The 14,348-nt window shown below is 43.4% G+C and overlaps 1 protein-coding gene across 1 annotated transcript; it reads right to left on the bottom strand.

Moving 5' to 3' along the window:
• Window positions 1-8,668: 8,668 nt before the first annotated feature.
• On the bottom strand, window positions 8,669-13,132 carry LOC117558119. Its single transcript, XM_034234116.1, has one exon. The coding sequence runs from the start codon at window positions 13,130-13,132 to the stop codon at window positions 9,341-9,343; it is 3,792 nt and encodes a 1,263-aa protein (XP_034090007.1). The 3' UTR covers window positions 8,669-9,340.
• Window positions 13,133-14,348: the final 1,216 nt, after the last annotated feature.

Here is a 14,348-nt window from a genome sequence, read left to right as displayed (position 1 = left end):
CAGCCCTGTTGTATTCAAATCAAATTTACATTATCCGTGCTATAACTTTCTTATTCAAGCACACTGACTCCATTCTTAATCACGCTCCTCTCTTACAACCCTCTTCGTTTTACTGTTCAGATTATGCATGAATCACATTTTGATATCCCCCCAAATGTCTTACTTAACTGCCACCTTCTAAATCAGCCATCACACCTCTCCGTAATCTTAAGAGTTCCCACATCAGCACAAACAGTGACAGCGTGTGTTTTATTTGTAAGATGTAGTGCATCCCATCAAATATTAACGCTCGCCGGGGGAGAGGAGTGCGAGCAGCTTTGGAGTCGCTGCTTGACAACGTGAGTGAGGACATTGGGTTGGAAGGGCCGGTGTTTTCTCTTTGAAGGGGGGCTTGTAATCAGCGTCGGGCTTCATTAGGATGAGCTGAGCTGGTGATGAATCACCGATCACAAAGCGCCGTAGGGTTGGTTAAAGTTCATGCTCCGGTTTGTGTGCGGCACATGCGGAGTATCAGCACAGACACACAGAAAAAACACAGCTTCAAAGGAGGGCAACATGTGACTCGTAAGTCAAAAGGCCAAAGACGTGATGACATGTATAGACTTTAGTAGTCCTTGTGTGTCTCTTTGCAGGCATTTAGTGTCTTTGTAGTTGTTTTGTTTATCTTTATAATTGAATGAATGAATGAAAACTTTATTACAGACTCAGGGTCCAGATAAAAGACATTACATATACTAAATTACATACACAGCATAAAAATAATTCATAGTTTAAGAATCATTTAAATCAGTGTCCTACAAAGAGACAACTATACCAATGTCTCCACAGCTGTGATTGGTAGCGTGTACTAAGCCTTATGTTCGATAAGGCCAACAGGATTTCATTATCAGAGTCATTAAGCCGGCAAATACATTTATACATGAGACTTCTTAAAACAGCTTGTAGAGCATTGACTCCTGCAGCCACACACATTTCACTTGCACTAGACCATCGAGGTCTCTTCAGCAATATTCTCATGGCTAGAAAGAATTGATTCAATCTTTCTAGTCTGTTAGTTATTTTACATGTGGTTAGTGTGTGCGTCTCTTTGTTGACTGTTCTTAGTCATTATTTGGATCTTTACAGTTGGTTTGTTTCTTTTTGAAGTCATCTTGTGCCTCTGTTGTCGTTTGCGGCTGTTGGTGCTTGTTTTGTATACCTTTCTAGTATTTTTGTTTCATTTCATTTCAAACCTTTATTTACCCAGGTAAATCCCATTGAGATCATTGATCTCTTTTTCAAGGGAGACCTGCTCAAGTAGTTCCACATGAAACATAAAAACATAAATAGAACAACAAAAGGACATCAAACAGCATCATTTACATAATTATCCACATAAACAGGTACCAATAGCTTCCGATTGAGTAGCATCCAACCGAGCTTTAAAAACATTTAGTGGCACCAGATTGTTCAGTTTCCATTTAATTTGCAGACTATTCCAAGACAGAGGAGCTGCGCATCTAAAAGCTGTCTTCCCTAAGACAGTCCTAGCAGTTGGCACATTTAATAAAACCACAGCATGCGATCTCAGGCAGTAGCCACTTACACTTTTCCGTGAGATCAGGGAGCAAATATAAGATGGAAGTTTCCCTAACATGGCTTTGTATATAAAAATGTACCAGTGACTGAGCCTTACCTTTTTGTACTGATGTTGTGTCTCTTACTGGTGTTTTTGTGTCTGTTTGTACTCGTGTCTTCGTGGTAGTTTTCAAAGTCGTAATAGGTTTTTGAAAGTCTTTGGGGTATTTGCCCTGGATGAAACGTGTGTCTTTGAGTGACATTACGTAGTTCAGGGTCCCAGCGTTAGGGCAACTTTGGTGTGTTCAGTAATCCATTATTAACTGAACAGCCAATGCATTCTTCAAATGAATAAGCAAGCAGCTCTTGTGTTACATAGTAACACTTTTAAGGATTGTGTAATCTGTTTGGCCGCAATTGAAACACACTATAACAATATGTACACATAGAGGGGAATGCATGCAAAACTCAGGTAAAAGTACCTACAATTGTATTTATGTAAGGTACTACTGTGTTGTTTTTTACGATAACAGTATAAAAAGACTGACACTTTGAAGTCCTGTAAAATATCAAAGGCCATGACGTTAACCTTGGTATTGGCCACATTAGTAAACAAGAGATGTGAAGTGAACCATGTATTTTCATCATTCCAGGGGTGTGAGTCAATAACTTCTGATGATGAGAGGAAACGTCCACAACACCCAGTGATACCATCATAACAGGAGAAGGGCTCTTCCTGAGAAACACAATGACAATACAGCAAGAGGAAGGACATGAACACGAGTGCTCTGCTGTGGATCTCAATTGGATTGCAGCTTATGTGTTTGATTACATTTCCATTTGATTGTGTTAAGGAAGACGTGATGAAAATGGTGGCGGCACACACAGGTATGATTACATTTGGCTTTGGTATAGCGGCGAGGCGGGTGTGCATATTTGACACACCTTGCATTTCAGGGGTAGATTACAGCTGTTTGCTGACATGCTGTCCTCCTGGGTTTGCGTCTATCTGCAGCCAAAAAGAGGAAAAGAAAACTCCCACCTTGCTTTGAGAAAACAAAACCACCGAGACGTGCAGAGAGACACTTGGCATACTGGAGTATATGATTTCACCTGGCACCCTGTCACTGGTGTCAGAGCCAAGGCTTTAAGAAGCAATTAAACACAAACATGTGGCGACATAAAGGCCCAACTGCTCTGAAGTTCTGACTGGACTAATGACTACAGGAAGATGGGCCACACCATCAGTCATGTGACACCATCAGTCATGTGACACCATCAGTCTTCCATGCTAACTTTCCATTGGTTATTATGGTCAGGTGTTCATTGTAGACATTTGTATCCACGTTACTACAAAGGTACTATATTGCAATGGTTCCTTACAAATGGGACCCCAAATGTTTTTTACTTTTGAATGCATGTAACAAACATTACGCCGTCTGTGGCTCTTTTTCTGCTGTAACAACGTACATTTCACCTCTCTGGGACTACTAGGGTCGAATATTAAAAAATAATACGTCCTATCTTTAACCTAGCCCGCTTTCCTTGACCTGCGAATAACATGCTAGCAATGGTTAAGGTAGCCAAGAGCTTCAATAAGAGATGGCTAACTAGTTCTGGCTACTTCTAACTGCACCCCGTAGTCTTTAGACCCAACTCAAAAAAAGCTTATTTTCAGATCTTAAAAAGTTCCATGTTGACACACTAGGTGTGTACTCCGCACTTGAAAATCACAAGACTATTGCAAACAATAGTGCAATATAACATATGAATAGTGTTTAAGATCTGCTTCAGTTGGCAGGATGCAGCCTCTCCTCATTTAGAAGTATTAAAAGCAACACAACCCAGAACATGTGACTCGACATCTGTCCTTCTGGGGTTAAAGAAGGACATAGAAGCAGATTGAAACTCAACTTGCTATATGTGCAAGTGTTTATGCAGAACTATCTGTCTTTGTGTTTGACTCTGGCACAGTATCCAATCCAATCCATTTTATTTATATAGCACATTTAAAAGCAACAGAGTTGAACAAAGTGCTGTACATCAACAACTGTATAAAAACATAGCATAAATACATAAAAACAGACAGGACATGAAACAAATGTAATACACGAGACAATGAAACCAGATCATAAGCCACCGACTGAAAAACTCTCCTATATGACGTACAAACAATACAAAACACTAGTAAGGTAAAAAAAAAAAAAAAAAAAAAGGTAAAGGTCCCATGAGCGAGGAACTGGGACGCTGAACTCAAATGTAATGGTTCCACGAGTTGGGACATAAAAGCAGGCGAGGGCTTTTTGTTTCAGCTTGTCCCCAGCAGAGCATGTCGTTTGCACTGCCATCCCAGACTGTTGCCCACATGTTTTATTACTTCAATTAGATGAGTTACGGCTGCCTTAGCGCCTCTCTGATTGCTGCATCATTTCCATGTTCTCAGCTCAAAGCCTTACAAATGACATGCTGATCTTTAAATGTCAATGCTAAACCTGAAAGACGGAGCATCTGAGACCTCCTCCGTGTCTATCTTTAACCTTTCAGACTATCCAAGTCGCCCCTTAGCGACCAAAGGAACTACACTTTGTCAAAGCTCTCTTGAGAGATGTATCCAGCTCCACAGTGAACATTTGTGTTCCCCTCAACTTGATCCCTCTCCGCTGTAAAAAATGTTACGTGGTGCAAACAGTTGCAACAAAAACAAGTAATGGAGAAAAACACATCCAAGAATTGACAGTATGAAAGACTTCTGCTCCCTTCGTCCTGCTCATTGCCTGTCTCTTCTTCTCTAGGGACCTTTCCGACGATTACCACTACAGTTAAACTTCCATATCATCAGCTGAGAAATGCTTACGCTGCGTTTTACTACCCATGGCAGAGTATAGCAGCTGATGAGGTGTAGAGGCTGTGAATATTTAAACAGGAGATGGGTATATAAAGACAAAACGACCGTATCTTAGACATTGCAGTTTGGATTAGCTGACTCAAGAAATGGATACCCATTACAGTTTGCCATATGCAACAAAGTAACTTGGCAAAAGAGAATGAACCCTCACCGTGTGAAGGTTTCCTAAAGAGGTCACCTGTGGCCCTGCAAAACTAGGCTTTCCTAAAGGGACTACCCGCAAAGAATATCATTTAAGCCAAGCAACATTTATTAAAACATTTAAAACATTGTTGGCTGGGATTCAGTGACATGTTGGGTTCAGCAAAGGCAGTGAGGTTCATCCTCTGAGGACCATGAACTTCTGCAAAGATGTTATTGGAATAAAATAGTTGCTGAAATATGTCAGTGTAGACCAGGGCTTCTCAAACTCCGGACCAAGGTCCGGATCCGGACCGAACTGAAAAACAATCCGGACCGAACCCTGTGTCCCATTATATAAAAAAAAAGAAAAAAATAATTTAAAAAAAAAGAAAAAATCTGATTCTGATGTAAATTAAAGTGGACCTATTATGCTATATTGGAAAAAATATATTGTAGGGCCATACCTATACAAATATAGGTCTGTGAAGTTTTTTGCTTAACATACCAAACAGATCACCCATTGTAGCCATGCCTCATACTGCTCATACCCCTCTTGTGCAGCCCTGTTAGAGAAACGCAGATTTTGGGTCCTTAGGTTGAAAAAAAAAAAAGAGGAGGCGGAGCTAATGCCTGATCAGAATTCTACCGGAGATAAAGTTAAATTCTGTTGTGATAAAACGCCATCCTGTTCTAAACCACATCAAGGATTATTTCTGAAACAGTATGGAGCTCAAATGCTTTTTCTCTTGCAGGTTTATCACAAGGTGAGTTCCTTTTTATTTCCTGCTTTTTAAACACATGTGCTCTACAGTACAGGTTAGCTCTGAGTGTTAGCGAGGCTTGCTAATGTAAACAAAGACGAGATTACGTCCAAAACACGTTCAAAACGCGTCAGGCATTGGTTCTGATCGCAATTCTCTGTGGGTCCGCTGCCGATTTGACGTCAGATTGACAGCAAATCTATATCCGCTCGTTGTACCCCTGTTTTTAAAAGATTTGGGTACGGAGGAAAAGAGAGCGGGTTTCATTTTCTGACGCTGCGTGAGTTCCCCGACGCACCGGGGACACATATTTATGTATAAAAGACATCACAAAGTGCATTTTGCATGATAGGTCCCCTTTAATGTATATTTTCTTGTGTCTGACGCGTTCTGAGAATGAACGTTGTTAGAGATTAAAAGGGATATCTGATCCGCTTTTCAAATCTCCGCGCGTTCCTATGAAGCTGGTTATAATACAGGAAGAAATCCAGTGCCACCAAGTAAACAATATCTACTTTAATGGTAATATGACAAAACAATACAATCAATACAGTACAAATTCAATACAGTTAATCTTTGGGATCCCGAATTTACCTGCACGTGAGCCAGCCAGAGGAAAGAGGCTGAACACCGCGTGTGTTTCTGTGTTTCTACTCTGTGACAATGGGAGGAGTTATCAGATCCTCCCATTCGGACATCATTGATTGGCCGCCCCAAATATCACAGACACCTTAGACCTTAGGCTTCCCCAATCACTGTAGCTAGATCTAAATTGAATGCAACTCAAGACATGCTCTCACCTTCCCCCATCTTCCTTTGTCCTCAAAAACATATGTCAAACAGGCCCCACATCCAGCTCACAGTTCCACCCAAATTATTCCCATTTTAAGCTTATCCATAGTTTGCTAACATGAATAAATACAAATATAACTCTACAAATCCCCCTTTTGGTCTCATTTTAAGAGATCAACTATTTCAAGACACTCACATTGATGAAGCCATATCTAGGAGCTTATATTATTTAATAGTTATCCATTTATTTTATTGTTCTTTTTTGTTTATAGTAAATCTTCCTTTTAATTCTTATTTAACATTCAGGAATGGCTCCACATATCAACTTCATATGACCGTGTAGAAATACCAAAATATATCCTCAGTGTTTAGACAAATCGTCCATCAATAGCACAAAAATAAACATACCAAAAAATATAGAAGAAAATAGTAAAATATATGTTTCCAAATAACCTCTTTTATCATTTATCATTTAGTCCTCCTTAATCATCAAATTACAAACTTTAAAAATAGCTTGCATCTCAAAGATTTGCTTCAAGACAATTATAGTAAAAACACATTTAACATTTAGGATTATTAGCAATCCACCTGAGGTATAAAATCTGGATTGTAAAGGTCCAGTTGAAATTCACAGTTCAAAGTATAACATTCACAGTGGTGATTCGATTAATCCGTAATCTGCAAAATTGCAGTGTCCTCAAGCTTTAACATTACTTCACTACGCTTTAGTCAAAAGTAAGGCACTTATCTATACATTCATTTTAGTCAAATACATTGTTTAAAAATCTGAAAAAGAAGAATCAGATATTTATTGCGTAGTGTAAAAACCCGAAAAGGTAAAATCTATATACATCTTCTACATTCTGAGTGTCAATTTTAATCAACTTGTCATTCATTTTGTGGGGGTCCCCATGGAGCAGAAGCCGTGATTGTGCCCCACGGATCTGAAAGCTGGGCGTCGTACATCAACACGGAGTCATCCACTGTGGAATATCCTACTAGTCTCTGTGGAGCCTGGAGGGCGGTTTTGGTCATCTTTCGTATGGCTAGTTTAACTACAGTGACCAAGCAGATTATCACAATTAGCACAACTAAGATAAACATTGAAACGGTTACTGCAAATTTAACCAACCCCGCACCCCACGATCCAAAAGTTCCAGTTAAATCCCCAAGGGTAAACCCATGAGTTTCATGCAACTCTTTTATCCCCCTGGCGGTATCATGAGCCATATCCATGACCTCAGGTGTAGCATCAGAGATGAAAGAACAACACTCAGATCCAATCACCTTGCATGTGCCCCCCTGGGCGGCTAATAAAAGATCCAGTGCCATACGATTTTGTAATGCTACAGTCCTAACCTCCTGTAATTCTTTATGTTCGGCTAACATGGCTGTGTTAGATGCATTTAAGTGATTTTCCACTACTTTGGACAACGCCACAATTTCCTGCTGAGAAACATAAATACCGTACCATGGTAAAAATAGACTAGCCATCCGCTGTCCTTCTGTAATCGACCTGCTGTTTCTATGTAGAGAGGGAAGTATAGCTGCAATCTCATCAGTCTTCACTTTACGGATTAAAGGGATTAGATAGGCCAGGTAACAGGTGCCATAGAAAATGTCATAAGGCATACAGCCATAGACTCGGTCCCCACAAACTAAGTAAATCCTCTGCGGGAGGGGCGTTCTGGCTAACTGCACCTTTATTACGGTATTACAGTCGCTGTGGCCCACATCTGGAGAGGTAAGAGATCCTCTTTCATTCTGGAAACAGATGGACACATTCTTCCACTCATGTACTACAACTGGGGGAACATAGACAGAACAGTCACGGGTAGGGGACTTACCTAAGGGTAATGGCTGCGAACAGTCATGTATTTTAACCTCAACTGAGTCCACTGTTCTGGAGCCGAACCAGGGCACTACTGTTACCAAAGCCTCAACTAATAAAGATGGAGTGTGTGGTTGCAGTGTACATATTGGACTGGTAAAGTTAACCGAGCAATTAGTCTGGGCTAGAGCTAATTGGAATCTGTATTCAAAAGCTAGGTTAATATATTTCTTCACATATATTAGTCTTAGGACCGTCAACTGTTTGAACCCCTCTGGCAGGTAATCTTTATTTACTGTCTCAACAATGAGCGAGATTAAACCCTTGTATTGTAGAGGTTTCTCAGAGTTTATTGGATACGAAGGAGTGTAACAATCCTCGGCCTCATCTCCAATGCGGGATGCTATGTCATTCCAGCTAACTAAACCGTAGTCAGCTTTCGTGAAAGGAATTGGGCTAAACATGGGAGAATGTACGGATTCTGGCATGTTTTGGCACAGCCAACAGTTGCTAACATTGCGTTCATGTGCATAGTCTAACATTAAACTCATTGCCGAATTGGTTTTAGTTAGTTTAGGTGGAGCGATTAAGGCCTTTTTTGAAGAATCTACATCCTCTCCTGTTTGTTTAAGTGGAGCGATTATTAGGGCTTTTTCCGGAAAACCTGTTTCATGATATGGTTCAATATATGTTCTAATAGAGGCGTGTCCGGCGAACCCTAAATTAGAAAAATCTGTTTCATGCTCTGGTTCAATAAATGCACATCCAGTGACCCCCGAATTGGGAGCTTTGTAATCTGGCTTCCGTGCCGTGCACTGGGACTCATATTTTAACTGTTCTGCCGTGCTACACCACAGTTCTGGGGGCATATTTGCAATGGTGTTGAGTGTTATTCTTACCATCCTTGACGAGACCCGGAACTCCTGATACTGCGTCCCTGGATACGCTTCCCACACCGTGTAGTCGCCACCCTTGCTTAAAAACACAGGGTACGTAATAACACAGTTTGGTGAGTTACATATTGCAGTTGGGCAGTCAAAAGAAACCTTCTGTGGTTCGTGAGCAGAGAGAGGGGCATTCCTCCTTCTTCTCTCTCTGTGTCTCTCTCTCATTGTACTGAATGTTAGTGTGGTGATTGGAAACAACCTGTCTTTGTCGCTAGGCACTGATTGGCCCGTTGGTGTGATTTTGCCCTCAGAGTCTGGGCCACCTGTCGTTGGAATGGTCACAGCTTCATCAAGCGGGGCTACCTTGGACAGGTACAGCAGGCCCAGCATGAGGAGGATGATGACAGCTTTCACACGCCAGCCTCCGGTGGAGGAGACAGACGCCATCTGGAAGCGTTGATCCACCCCGCTCTGCCTCGTTCCCTCAGGGCCGTTCCTCGACGTCCTCTTCAGCCCGCCCGCTTATGGCGACTTCTGGGTCGGTGATAGGAGTGTTGTCCTCTGGTTCCTCCTCCTCTGCGCGGACCACGTCCGTGATGATGTCGTCTAGGGTCCTTCCCGGAGGTTTCCCCACTGCGCACTGATTCCAGTGGTACCAGATGTCTCCTTTCCCTTCCAAGCGGACAGCGTGAGATGTCCTCTGCATCACCCGATGGGGTCCAGAGAACCTGGGTCTCAGCCACTTGGGTCTGATCGCTTTCAGCCAGACGAACTCCGCAGTGTTCGCTTCGTGTTTCTCGGGTCCCCCTTTTGCCTCTGCAACCTGGGTGGAAAAATCTGCCACTAATCCCTTAAGTTGCTGGAAGTATGGTTTCGAACTCAGAACCTCTACTTCCGTTCCTACACTTAGGGCTCCTGGACCTGGGAACTGGTGACCATAAGTGAGCTTAAATGGAGAGAAACCTGTCCCTTTGTTAATGGAGCTCCTGATTGACATAAGAGCCAGAGGCAATGCGTCTACCCATTTCATGCCAGTCTCTTCACATGCTTTGCTGAGTTTTTGTTTTAAGTTCTGGTTCATCCTTTCCATTTTTCCCTGAGACTGTGGATGATAAACTGCTCCAAAACTGTGTCTTAGTCCTAGGGACTCTTCTACTGTGCGTAGGTCATGGTTCTTGAAATGGCTGCCATTGTCTGACCTCACTTTCCTAGGAAATCCATGTAATGGAATGTAATGCGTGACTAGGAATTTGATCACTGAGTCTGCATCTTCTCTTCTGCAAGGGATAGCTTCTGGCCAACCTGTGTATCCATCTACTACTACTAACAAATATCTGAATCCTCTTACTTTGTCAATCATGTCAGTGTAGTCAATGATGATTTCTTCTCCTGCCATCTTAGGTAAAGGAAACTTTCCCTGGTGTGGTTTCACAGTGGCTCTGATGTTATGGGTTAAGCAAATTACACACTCTTCTAGGTGATTTGCTATCATGTCTGGTAGGTATGGGTGCCACCAGTGGGTCAGGTGCCTGTTCATCTGAGTTTTACCACAATGCGTTGGGCCGTGTGCTTCTTTAAGCATGGATCTTATCCACTCTGGGGGTATAACCGGTCTCCCATCTGGGGAGTACCATATCCCCTCTTTGTTGGTAGCTCCCCGGTTTGACCATAGTTTTTTGTCTTGAGGAGACCCCGCTTCTTGAGCTTCTTTAAGCGTCTCATCTGTTATTGCGGGCAGCAAGTCAGCGGATTTTAAGACAAGCATTTGATACCATGGTGTATATCCTGCCTTCTCTTTAGCTGCTTTGTCCGCTGCATTGTTACCCCAAGCCAAGTAGTTGTTTTCTGCGTTGTGACCTTTACACTTAAGTAAAGCTAACTTGTTGGGCAACATTACTGCTTCTGCAAGCCTTTTGATCTCTTTCTCATGTTTGATGGGGGTATTTGTGGACGTTACAAATCCTGCTCTCAACCATTGTCGCATTTCCACGTGAATTACGCCGTGGACATATGCTGAATCAGTGTAGATGTTTACATCCTTTCCTTTTGATAGCTCTAATGCTGCAATGACTCCCATTACTTCTGCCAACTGTGCTGATACTTTCCCTGTTACTTCCCCAGCTGATACTTCCTCAAAGTTTCCCTCAGGTTTTTGTTTTACCACGGCATAGGCTGCTTGGAGGCCGTTTTGGGGGTGTCTAAAACAACAGCCGTCTGTGAACAGGTTTTCTGCCTGTGGGATGGGCTCGTCTCTGAGATCTATTCTTAGCTTCACATCTTGAATGATTCTTTCCTCACACCTATGGGGCTCTCCGCTACCTATGGTGTCTGCGCTGTTAACTCCTTCGTGTGTGTATGTGATGTGTGCCTTTGTCAGAGTTTTCTCCAGCCTTGTTTGTCTCGTTGAAGTCATTGTGAATGCACTTGAGTTCACAAAAGAGACAATGCTGTGTGTTGTCAGTACTGTCAAAGGATGGCCCATCACAATGTGTGAAATCTTGTTTAAGATACGTGCTGTACCTGCCGCGTGTCTCATGCAGGGAGGTTCTCTGTTTTCCACTCTGTCCAGTGTAACACTGACATACATCAATATTGTCCTACAACCCCACTTTTTCTGAAAAAGAATCCCATTTACTGTGTCTTCATTTTCAGAAACATCAAGAAAGAATGGTAATGCATAGGATGCAGCGGCGAGAGCCGTGACTTGGGACATGGATTGTTTGAGAGAAATGAACGCAGCTTCTGCCGCTTGTGTCCAGTCTAGTGTGGCAGTGAGATTGCGCATGCCTTTCTCGTTGATGAGTTTTCTGAGTTCAGCTGTTCTTGGGTTATACTCTGGGATGTAGTGTCTGCTGTAGCCTGTGAGGCCCAAAAAAGACAACATGTCTTTGACTGTCTTGGGTTTCGGGTGGTTCAAAATGTGTTCCTGATGCGCTGCTGACATGCCCGTGCCTGCTGGGGAAATCACTCTGCCCAAAAATGTCACCTCTTTACGGGTGCATTGTAGCTTTTTCTTGGAGACTTTGAACCCTGATGTGTGGAGGCGCACCAGTAGGTGTCTGGTGGCCTCCAAACAAGAGGCTGCAGAAGGTGCTGCGATGAGAAGGTCGTCTACATACTGTATTAATACTACCCCCACTGGCAATGTAACGCCCTCTAGCTGTTCCCTGAGCACTTTGTTAAATATTCCTGGAGACAAACTGAAGCCTTGTGGTAGTCTTGTGTATTTTAGTTTCTCCCCTCCTATTGTAAAAGAAAAAATAGGTCTCATACTCTCTGCCAGAGGTATGCAGAAGAAAGCGTTGGCTAGGTCAATACAGGTGAACCATGTATGTTCAGGTGAGACATTACAGATAGCCGTGTAGGGGTTAGGAACTGGTATCAGAGCTGTAGTCGTAATAGCATTAATGGTTCTCAAATCATGAGCCATTCTGTACTCCCCGCTAGATTTTGATACAGGAAGTATGGGAGTATTCCAAAGGCTTTGTGAGGGTTCTAACACCCCTGCTCTCTTCAGTCCCTCAACTGCCTTGTCAACACCCCCTTTTGCCTGTGGCTTGATCGGGTATTGTGACCGGCTCACAGGCACAGAGCTGCTCACCTCAAATGTTACTGGTGTGGCTTTCAAGCAGAAACCTACATCCTGAGAGTGCGACGCCCACAGGTCAGACGGGAGATCACGCAACATGTCAACTGTATATGCATGGTCAGTTTTTTCCCTACCATGATGTCTATCTACTTCGTGTCTTTCCATGTGGATGCATTCTTGTGTGTAGATTTTAAGACGATACGCTCTGTGTGAGGGAGAGTATGTCAGTGCTGCGATCTGTGTAGGTTCCCAATCTTCGACTTCTAGCAGCGTCTTTACCATGGGACCAAGTTCTTTAGCTTCATAACCCTTTCTGATAGCTAATGTAATGTGTGGTGTGGACTCAGCAGACAAACGGTACCAGTACAGTTGTTCATCAGAGAGCTCAACCGACGCAGCCACACCCGCCTGTCCCACAAAGAGATTTGTCGTGGTAACGTCCCACACGGCCATAGACACCTCATTATCATACTCATATTCATAACTTAGGTCGTCTCTTCTATCATAATTCAGCGTCAGGTGGGGGGGGTCTGGAGGGGAGCCATAAGGCCTGAGGAGGTTAATCCATGGCTTCCATTGTTGAAAAATGGAATACAGTCCAGGTGTGTTGTCCCGAGGTCGGTCCAACAGTCCCCAGAATATAGTGGCATGTTGGGTTGCTTCTGCCTCAGTGGACTGGGCCAACATCATCTGAGAACCTGATTTTATGGTAGATAACGAACAATTGATGGTTGTGCCATTTGGGAATGATATTATCAGTCCATCCGGGGAACAGAGGATGGAGGCATTCGCTTTGATCAGAATATCCCTACCCATGAGGTTAGCCGGGCTTTTTGGTGCAAGAATATACTGGTGTAAGAATGTCTGTCCTGCTATCTTGGTGGATAACAGCGTGGAAAGCGGTATTTTCTCTATTTTTCCCGAAAACCCTATGACTGAGACTGTTGTAGATGTTTTGGACGCCTTGAAGACGGGAGAATTGATGGTGGAATATCTTGCTCCTGAATCAACAAGGAATGGTAGGTTTGAGTCTTTAACAGTCATATTAATGTATGGATCCGCCAGGCCCGTACATCCAGGGTTCCCTGGGCGTCTTCATTCTTCGTAGTATTCCCCCTCATACAGGACAAACTGGCCATAGGGGGCGGCCATAGCATTAGGGGCAATGTGACCCTGGTTCGGTTGTTGCGGCAATGGGACAGCCTCCTGGGGTGTCTGGATATATGGTCTCTCCGATCCGTTCCCCCCTTTAGCCCGCCCCCTTCCAGGTGGGGCTCCATGTGGGCACTGCTTGAACCAGTGATCTGGCTGTCCGCAAATGAAACACACCTTCACGTATTCCAATCTAGGAGTCATCCCAAAGCCACCTCGACCTCTGACCCCTCCTCTGAACCCGCCCCTCTGTTGCCAAGAGCTATTATTGTAGCCAAATTGGGGCTGACTATAGGACGGACCCTGGTTGGAAAGGCCCCCTTTTGGGTTTTGCTGCCCCTGTGGCTGCGCGGCCGGCGCTACTGGGTGAACAATCAACTGTTTGGCATTCTTTTTGTCATTCTGAACTGTTTTCCGGGCTATTTCCAGCTGCGTTCGCAGTAACTGCACCTTCAACTCCTCTTCCTCAGTTTTAACCTCTGTATGTTGTTTGTTGAATTTACTCAAATGATGGGCTAAATGACGTTCCCACGTCTGTGTGTTTAACTGATCTACCTCTGGATTGTCCTCCATCAGACTTTTAATTTCTTTCGGCACTGCTGTAAGCACTGCTTTACGGAACATCTGTATATGTTGGTCATTATTATCTGGACTGTAGTCAGTTGCCATTGTGTATTGTTGGCGTGCCCTGAGCAACATGGTTGCTGCAGCCTCTCCAGGTGTAAATGTAAATGACAGTGATCCGTAACCT

This window comes from Gymnodraco acuticeps, unplaced genomic scaffold (assembly GCF_902827175.1).
Source record: "Gymnodraco acuticeps unplaced genomic scaffold, fGymAcu1.1, whole genome shotgun sequence".
Taxonomy (NCBI): domain Eukaryota; kingdom Metazoa; phylum Chordata; class Actinopteri; order Perciformes; family Bathydraconidae; genus Gymnodraco; species Gymnodraco acuticeps.
Note: the sequence above shows the minus strand (reverse complement) of the source record. Positions and strands in the feature narration are given on the sequence as shown.